General features: G+C 34.1%; 1 protein-coding gene across 1 annotated transcript in view; it reads left to right on the forward strand.

Annotated features, from left to right (window-relative positions):
• Nucleotides 1-3,140, forward strand: part of si:dkey-205h23.1 (AT-rich interactive domain-containing protein 3B) — a 45,717-nt gene extending 42,577 nt beyond the window's left edge. The window contains exons 7-9 of the mRNA XM_042744562.1: nucleotides 1,512-1,748; nucleotides 1,841-1,930; nucleotides 2,063-3,140. Of these exons, the coding sequence (XP_042600496.1) occupies nucleotides 1,512-1,748; nucleotides 1,841-1,930; nucleotides 2,063-2,220 (485 nt within the window). The 3' untranslated portion in view covers nucleotides 2,221-3,140. The remainder of the gene's footprint in view (nucleotides 1-1,511; nucleotides 1,749-1,840; nucleotides 1,931-2,062) is intronic.
• Nucleotides 3,141-9,347: the final 6,207 nt, after the last annotated feature.

Genomic DNA, 9,347 nt, shown 5'->3' on the forward strand with positions numbered 1-9,347 from the left:
ATTGCTATTTTTTAAACAGCATATGATTTATATGATATGACAATATTTTTTTTTTTAAATAAATAAATAAATAAAAACATTCCTGTTACTTGAAGTAAACAAAAAAATAAAATAAATAATAACAAAATAAAAAATAAAAACATTCCTGTTACTTGAAGTAAAATAAACGTTAACTGAAATAAAGTTCCACAAAACATAAACTTATTTTATTCCAGCTAATTGCCATGGCAACATTTTCATTATTTTTTTATATAACTAAAGCTAAATAAACAAAATCTAATAAAAAAATAATAATAAAAACAGACATTTTTTAAAAAAGTTATAAAAAATGACAAAAATGCACAATAAAATTCTAAAACTTAAATAAATAAATCAATTAAGTTAAATAATAATAAGTTTTGTTGGTGTTTTTCTTAAATCCTGTGATATTTAAGATACTTTTTGAGTTTTTATTAATATTTTTTATTACATTTCATTTTTGTGTTTTCCATTTTTAGTTAATGTTTTAGTAATTTAGATTTTTTTTAAATATATCTATATTGCATTTATCAGATTTTATTCCGGTTTTAGTTGTTTCAATACATAAAGTGAAACTAAATTAAAAATGTTGCTTTGGCAAGTAGCTTAAATAAATATAAACATTAAAAAAGTTATAAAAATGGGAACAAAAATGCACAACAAAATGGCTAAAACTTGAAAGTGAAAACAGAAAATAAAATAAAATTAAAATTAAAATATTAACAAAAACTGTAGTATATATACATATTTAAATATCCATGTTTATTGCATTAATACCTATTTATTCTAAGTTGCATTAATGCAGATTCTAATTATCCTACACATGCACAGGTGATATGTATAGTATCATTTTTAAGCAGATTTTTTTGTTTGTTTGTTTGTTTGTTTTTAGAGATACTGTAATTTTTCTATATATTTGCAGCATGTATGTATTGATTAATTGTTTTATATTTTTAAGGTGACAATTTTACCATCAGTGCAGGGACTGCAGATGCCGAATAGCCTTCTGGCTAATTCTGTGTACGCTTATGTATTATTGATGTGCATTGTCCCTGTCAAATAAACCTGAAATGTGTCCCTGCAGCACAGAAGCAGTCATCAGTAGCACAGGTATATTTGTAGCAATAGACAACAATACATTGTATGAGTCACAATTATACATTTCTCTTTTATGCCAAAAATCATTAGGATATTAAGTAACGATCATGTTCCATGAAGATATTTAGTAAGTTTCCTACTGTAAATATATCAAAACTTAATTTTTGATTAGTAATATGCATTGCTAAGAACTTCATTTGAACAACTTTAAAGATGATTTTCTCAATATTTAGATTTTTTCGCTCTCAGATTCCAGATTTTCAAATAGTTGTATCACAGACAAATATTGTCCTCCTAACAAACCACACATCAATGGAGAGATTATTTATTCAGCTTCCAGGATGGTTTTGTAGTCCAGGGTCACATATAGACTGGTTCTCCTCTCTGTCCTGCAGATGAAGGCCGCTCGTCCTCGGTGGCGCTGGTGTTGGGGCAGCAGCAGATGGCGGGTCTGGCGCGGGCCGCGACACTGGAGCAGCTCCGAGAGAAGCTGGAGACGGAGGCGCCGGAGAGAAAGATGCTGCGTCTGGCCGAGGAGCAGCAGAGACTCATGCAGCAGGCCTTCCAGCACAACCTGCTCGCCGTGGCCTCGCAGATCCCCGTCAACCTGCGGCTCGGAGCTCCGGCCCGGGGTCAGTGCGCCGGAGACGTTTGTGTGTTTGTGATGCACTCATGCATGTTTTTTGTTTTTTTTAACTATTTTAACTATTGTTTGTGTCTGTAGATGAGAAGCAGGATCTGGCCGTGAGTATTTCCTCCAGCGGAGCGGCGAGTATCAGCATGTCAGTGGAAGTCAATGGCATCGTTTACTCAGGTATGGCTTACAGACAAATGCATCGCAAATTATTATCATAATTATTATTATTATCTTTTCTTAAAATTATCGTGTTATTTATAGTCTGTTTTAATCAGCACTGATCTCATTTTTAAATGTTTTCTATGGCAGGAACTCTGTTTGCGCAGAAGTCTGCGGCTGTGAATGCGTCTGCTGCACCTGGACCCAGCTTCACCTTCTCTAGCTCCGCCCCCAGCCAAAGCCCCGCCTCTTCCTCCTCCTCTAAGGGGCGGAGCTCAGCAGAGCCATCCACCAGCGGCTCTCCATAACACGATTGCTGAAAATCAAACCGTTGCACAACCAGTACCTCAGTCTCTCCTGTCCGCACGTTTGCAAACATTTACACGCGTGAAATAACACGGCTGGGCCTCATTCATGAACCACGAGTTACTCGTTCATAACCAATCACAATCAATTCAATGCAACAGTTACGTCAGACTTGGATGCATGAACGATTCACATAGAAATTCACGCTCGTGTTTCATGAACGACGTCCGAAAACGCTAAATACAATCAGAACGTTCAGCCAAACGACGGGCAGGTTTTACAGAACTTGAAGTTTTTTTTATTTAGAGTGTGTTTCGATCTGTCTTCTGATTATGTTTCGTGACTCTGTGATCTTTCTCAGCGGTGGAACGTCTCTTACCTCAGGATGTGTACTTTAGGCTTTCTCCATGTTTTGTAGAATTGGTTTGAATTGGTCGGGATCAGAAGCGCTGACGGGACCTCACTGATTCTGCTCTGTGCAGGTTCTTGGGAATATATCTGCTGTTCTGCAGCATATTTGTTTGATGAAGTCAGAGCCTTTCTGTCTACAAGAACAACCGTCGAATACCTCAGAAACCAGCTGAATGTCTCAGTAGATGTTTAAACGAACAATCGGCCCAAAAACAAATAATTTCATCCGGATCTCAGGGCAGGTTTTAAATATGTGGGTGAATCTCATGATTAAATCTAAAGAACATTTACTGTATAACACATGCACATTTTCTTTTATATACATATGTATGCACATATTTACATACATATTTTAGATTTTAATAAGTGAATATAAAAGTGGATCTCATGATCTCCATAGAATGTATAAGAAATAAGAAATGTTGCATTATTTCAGAAGTTTGGGATCAGTAAGATTTTTAAGGTTTCTCTTCTGCTCATCAAGGCTGTATTTATTTGATCAAAAATACAGAAAAAAAAAGTAATATTGTGAAATAATATTGGAATTTCTAATATTGGTTTCCTATTTTAATATGCTTTAAAATATCATTTCTGTGATGCAACATTGAATATGATCACAAATCACATCCAATTTTGACATCTTTGATTCTTTTTGATGATATAAAAAGTACAAAAAATTTAGAAAAGAACAGCATTTATTCAAAATAGAATTATCTTTTTCTAACAAAAACATAACATATTATTCTTAAAATATACTACTTAAAATATACACAGTATCATTTTAATCCGTTTATTTTGGATGTGATTAATCGTGATCCAGCCCTTGCTGAATAAAAGTTCAAAATATTTTCTAATTCTTACCGATCATTGTTTAATGTAACACAAAATTAAAAAAAAAAAAAAACTTTTCAATAGTAGTGAATATTGTAACACAAAATTTCTATTTTGAATAAACACTCATCTTTTTAACTTTATATTTATCAAAGAATCCTGAAAATCACAGAATGAGTATCACAGGTCCCAAAACAATATTAAGCAGCACAATTGTTTCCAACTTTGATAATAAATCAGAATATTATTATGATTTCTGAAGGATCACGTGACACTGAAGACTGGAGTGATGATGCTGAAAATTCAGCAGCGCATCACAGAAATAAATTATATATTAAAGTATATTAAAATAGAAAACTGTTATTTTAAATTGCAATATTATTTCACAATTGTTTTGTAATTTTTGATCAAATAGATACAACCTTGATGAGTATAAGAAACTTCTTTTAAAAAAAAACATTCTGATCCCAAACTTTTCAACAGCAGTGTATAATTTTTTGTTTATTATTTTTTATTATATATATGTATGCACATATTTGCATTCATATTTTACATTTTATTGTATATCAATAAATGCATATATTATATGCACATATGTGTGTACATATATAACATTATAATATATACATGTAATTGTATAATATAATTTTTTTTTATTTTATTTTAAATAAATAAATATATGTATACTGTACATAAATATATATACATATAATATTAAAATAATAGTCACAGCATAAAACATCTAAATATTCCTAAAACAGGCATCGTTTTGCTAATGCAGAATATCATTTCTTATTTCTTCCTGTTGATTTTGGATCCAAACGTCGTGTTTTTAGAGGTTTCGTGAGATTCACCCATGAATGGTGTGATGAAGTTCTCAATCATTCCTCAAGCAAAGCAGAAGCTCAGAGTGACCATCATCCTCACACCGACGCTTCAGGCCCGATGTTTGTGTCTCGCATTTTTGCTTTCCGCAGCAGGAAGGCGTCTCTCTCAGGAAGTACTGTGATGTTTTGTCGAGTGAACTCTCGTTGTTTTTAAGATGATGTGATTGGATAATCAGTGGTGAAATACCTCGGACTCTGCTGTGGAGATTTACACTACATACCTCAAGCTGCCGAGAATCCCTCGAGCTGGACTTTCCTTTCTCTCCGTGTCTTTTTCTTGTGGTGAAACCAAGTGGGAACTGTTGCATTTGTACAATCAGGTGGCCAAACCTGCTCACCGTAACCAAATCAAGCTGCCTTCAGCTGCTGCACAGCTAGAAACCAAAGACCAGATGACCTCAGCCTCACCGGTCACAGGTCACCGTGGCGCTTGTGTGATGTAATGGGTCAGCTGACCAGGGAATCACACTTACACTCATCTCTCTGTCCGGTCAGATGTTTCGGTCTGGTCCGGATGAGGTTTGAAGGCCATGTTGATGTGCTTTCTGTCTGTTCTCAGGACTTTGATTCTTCTCTGTTCCAGCTCTGATCCTCAGTGTTTGCTGCAGCTCTTCTTCTGTTTGAACTGGATTAAAAACCTTGCATAGCAGTTGCATATGTGTCTGTTTTTGCCCTGTAAATATCCACATTTTTTCTTCAACGTGCAAGTAAGCCTATGGGCGAGACTTCCGGCTCATTAAATAAGCAGAACAACAACACACAGTAAACATTAAAACTGTTTGTGTTACAAACCAGTGTGTTCATAATTAAGATAATACATTAAAATAATATGATAAGACATCAATTTATGAGACCGGAAATTTTCAATATCAAGCAGCAAAACAAACTGTTTTGTACAGCTAAAAACAGCTGGATGCGGATGAGACTGGAAGTGATTTCCGTTTGTGCTCATGTGATCTTTCCATTGGGAGATCTTGCAATGCATTTTAAAGCAAAGTTGGGGTTCATTTCGACTTCACGTTTAAATTAAGTAGAATTGGCTAATTAAATTTGTCTTTATTATAACGGAATACAAATTATGTTTCGTCAGTGATATAAATATGATTTAAGACGGTACAGCAAAATTAGTTTTAAAAACTTTAATAGTAAATAAGACACAATTAGACAATATTTGAATAAAATAATAAGAAAAAAATTGGGTTAGCACACATGCGCAGCGTTGTCAGTCATTCCCTTCGCCAAAGGAGTTGAACGCTTTTACATTAACATTCAGTCATTTAGCAGACGCTTTTATCCAAAGCGACTTACAAATGAGGACAATTATACGAGACAGTGCATACACCCTCCAAAGAACACACTTCAAATTTCAGCTCCAACCCCAATCACACACACCTGAAGCAGCTAATCAAGGTGTTCAGGGCTACTCGATCATTACAGACAGGTGTGTTGGAGCAGGGCTGGAATTGAAGGATGCAGGATGGTAGCTCTCCAGGAGCAGGGTTGGAGATCCGTGTTTCAAGGGTTCTTCCCTTCGAAGGGAGCATGGCATAGGGATGCTCACTTCCGGTTTGCAATTCACCCTTGGTCGCATTCGTTTAGCTGCTTACGTCACCTGACGATGGTTAAAACACGAAACATGCTACCTATCAGATCGTGCTACCAAAGATGTATTTGCATTGTTTTAAGGATGGGTATGAACATTTTAAAAAAGCCTCAAACCACATGATTAAGGTAGAATTTTTCGTTGTCGATTTGTGCTAGCTATCTTTTTAATGGCAGACGTCGAAAGAGTTTTAAAAGAGTTTGACGCCACAGAATGAGCTTCAAGTAGGTAGGACTACAGTTTATTTTTATAAAGGGTGGATATGTTTTGAGAATTTGCAGAATGACCAAAATATATGATTTTGAAGAAGTGAAGACGTTGAACCGGTTGTATTTAAAAGTGCAGCACTTTACCATAAAAACAAGGTAAATGTTTGACATGAAGTTTGTTGGTAGTATAAAACACGGTTCTCAGGGCTTTTAAACATGTCAACTTTACTTTGTATCTTAATCTCTGTGCTTAATTTTGGGTCTGGGTTAAGTGTTTCTTCAGCTAAATACATTGTATGCATCATTCTTACTGTTTGGGAGTTTAGACTGTCTGAGGAAGTAGACGTCTGAGGATATCTTAACTTTAAGAGGTGTTTTTTTAAGAGGACGATTCTTTCAGCTGATGGTTTTCCTGTGTTACATGATCAGTGACAAAGAGAGGTGTAAGCATCAGGGAGATTTTAAAAGTCTTTAATTAGAAAAGTCAGTGTGTGAAATGGTAATCCACCAACACTTGAGGGGAATAAATGGCTAATGACGTATTTATCATGAAATGTAGAGGCATTGATTCCAGTTCCGTGAGGTTAGAAGTGGGTTGCCAGATCCTCTGTTAGTGGGTGTGTTGGCTCGTCACTTCCTCTTATATAAGAAAGACACGTATTTACTGTGAAATCAGGTTTTTTTTTTTAGATTGGTACTTTCACATATTTCAAGGACAATCACAGTACAATAAATACAGATATATAAATCAGAAAGTACTGTACAAAATATAAAAAGACCTCTTTATTACACATTCATATCTTTAAATAAATTACTCGCATCACTTCATACAAACAGTCAAGACATTACAGTATGATTTACTGCATGATTTTTGAGCGTCACAGTTTATAATGAACTCTAAACTCTGAAACAATTCATTGGTTATTATTCAAAAAACTGAAGAAGTCGTGAGTCAGCAGCGCACCACAGCTGATCATCCTCATGACGTTTTGCTCATTTTAACCCAGAGAGGATTTTCTTTTCCTTAAAAATCCTGGTTAATTTTATTGCATTGAAATAAAACATACTGAATTTGCTCACACAGGGTTTAACCACTTCCTGATGTCTCTCTCTCTCTCTTTCTCTCTCTCTCTCTAAATAAACCCACCTCCTTACGTTTGTGGTTTTCGCAGTCAAAAATGACCGCCATAAAATATTGCACAAATTTCTCATGTTATTTTAACATCAATCATTTTCTTTTTGTAATTAGCATAGGTTTTGTATTTCATTCTGAAACTGATTGATATTAGGCTTCATTCATCTTATAGTCAATATTGGCAATATTATCCACAAATAATGGTTTTTGTTTAGTTTTTTCACTCAAAAACTGGCGCACAAGCTCAGATTAATCAGAAATACAAAACCAGTGCATGCGGATTGAATGTAAACTAGTTGATAAGAAGTGTAATGTTAAAAATACAGTATAATACAAAGTAATTTTTGACCAGGAACACAAGGATTTTAAGCAGAACAAGGGTTAAAAATGGCTGAAAGTCATTTTATGTTGTAAAATATCACATGAAGTGTCATTGTTGGTAAAGAACGATGCCCTTTGGCAACACACTTTACCATCAGAGCATCTCACCTAATGTTGAAAACGAAGACCAAAAGTGTTGTGACACCGGTTGGGAAATATTTTTAGAAACACTCTTTCTTTACAACAAATGACACCTGATGTGATATTTCGTTGTCTAATGATGTAAACATGAAGAAATAAAACAATCGCCACCGCTGCACATTTTGAAGTGATCAAATGAAACGTTCCACCAGTTTCTACCCTTATCAAAATCCTGAATGATAAATTATTAAACTTAACACTAGTCCTGAACCAAGACTACACACGGAGATATTCACATTACATTCATTACATACACCAGCAGTCAAACATTCAGACACACCGATTCAATCATTTCCTCATGTTAGAATAATAGTTATAAACTCTTCAAATGAAGATCTTATATAGGTGCACCCTTTGTTATTAATTTATTATTTGTCATATTTATTATCAAAATGTGTATAAAAGTATAAAAATATAGATTTTTTTTTATATATTACTGTTTAGACTCCTTTAGATCAAGAGGTTGTTTAAGGTCATGAGTTGGTGTCTAAATGTTGACTGATCGCATGACAAAAACACTGCTGATCATGAAAATAACAATAAAAAGATCCTATATATGATCAAGCCCAGACTCTCTCCCACATCGCCCTCGTGGGTTTTTTATACTCTTGTGACTGATGAGTAACTGGGCTTTTATGAGAAGCTCTGTATTGCACATATACGGAAAACATCGGGAGTATTTATTACCATACATGTGACCCTGCAGCACAGAAGCAGTCATAAGTATCACTGGTATATTAGACAACAATACACTGTATGAGTCACAATTATTGATTTTTCTTTTATGCCAAAAATCATTAGGATATTAAGTAAAGATCATGCTCCATGAAGATATTTAGTAAATTTCCTACCGTAAATATATCAAAACTTAATTTTTGATTATTAATATGCATTGCTAAGAACTTCATTTGAACAACTTTAAAGATGATTTTCTCAATATTTAGATTTTTTTGCTCCCTCAGATTCCAGATTTTCAAATAGTTGTATCTCAGACAAATATTGTCCTCCTAACAAACCATACATCAATGGAAAGATTATTTTTTCAGCGCAATTTGCAAAAAAATTACCCTTATGACTGGTTTTGTGGTGCAGGGTTACATTTACTCACAAAATGATTCATCAGTGCGAGTTACTATAGAAAAAAAAAACACTGAAAATAACAATTCTATATGGCAATAATAATCAATAAAGCTGTTAATATTATTAAATAGGGTGTGGATGGTAACCCAGGTAAAAAAAAAAAAAAAAGTGCACTTCCATAATGTACTTAAAGTGCACTAATTTTGTACTTAATATACTAAAAATGATTCTTTAGTAATTCTTAAGTGTTCTGAACTGTGCTATTTTGGGACACCATGAATATGAACTAAAATGTGCTTATAACATACTATCTCTGCATTTTAAAAATGCATTTAGTCACCTCTTGTGTACTAAATATATTTTTTTTAATTCAGAGATAGTTTATTATAAGCACATTTTATTTCATATTCCTGGTGTCCCAAAATAGCACACCTGAGTACACTTAAGATGA

This window comes from Cyprinus carpio, chromosome B18 (genome assembly GCF_018340385.1).
Source record: "Cyprinus carpio isolate SPL01 chromosome B18, ASM1834038v1, whole genome shotgun sequence".
Classification (NCBI taxonomy): domain Eukaryota; kingdom Metazoa; phylum Chordata; class Actinopteri; order Cypriniformes; family Cyprinidae; genus Cyprinus; species Cyprinus carpio.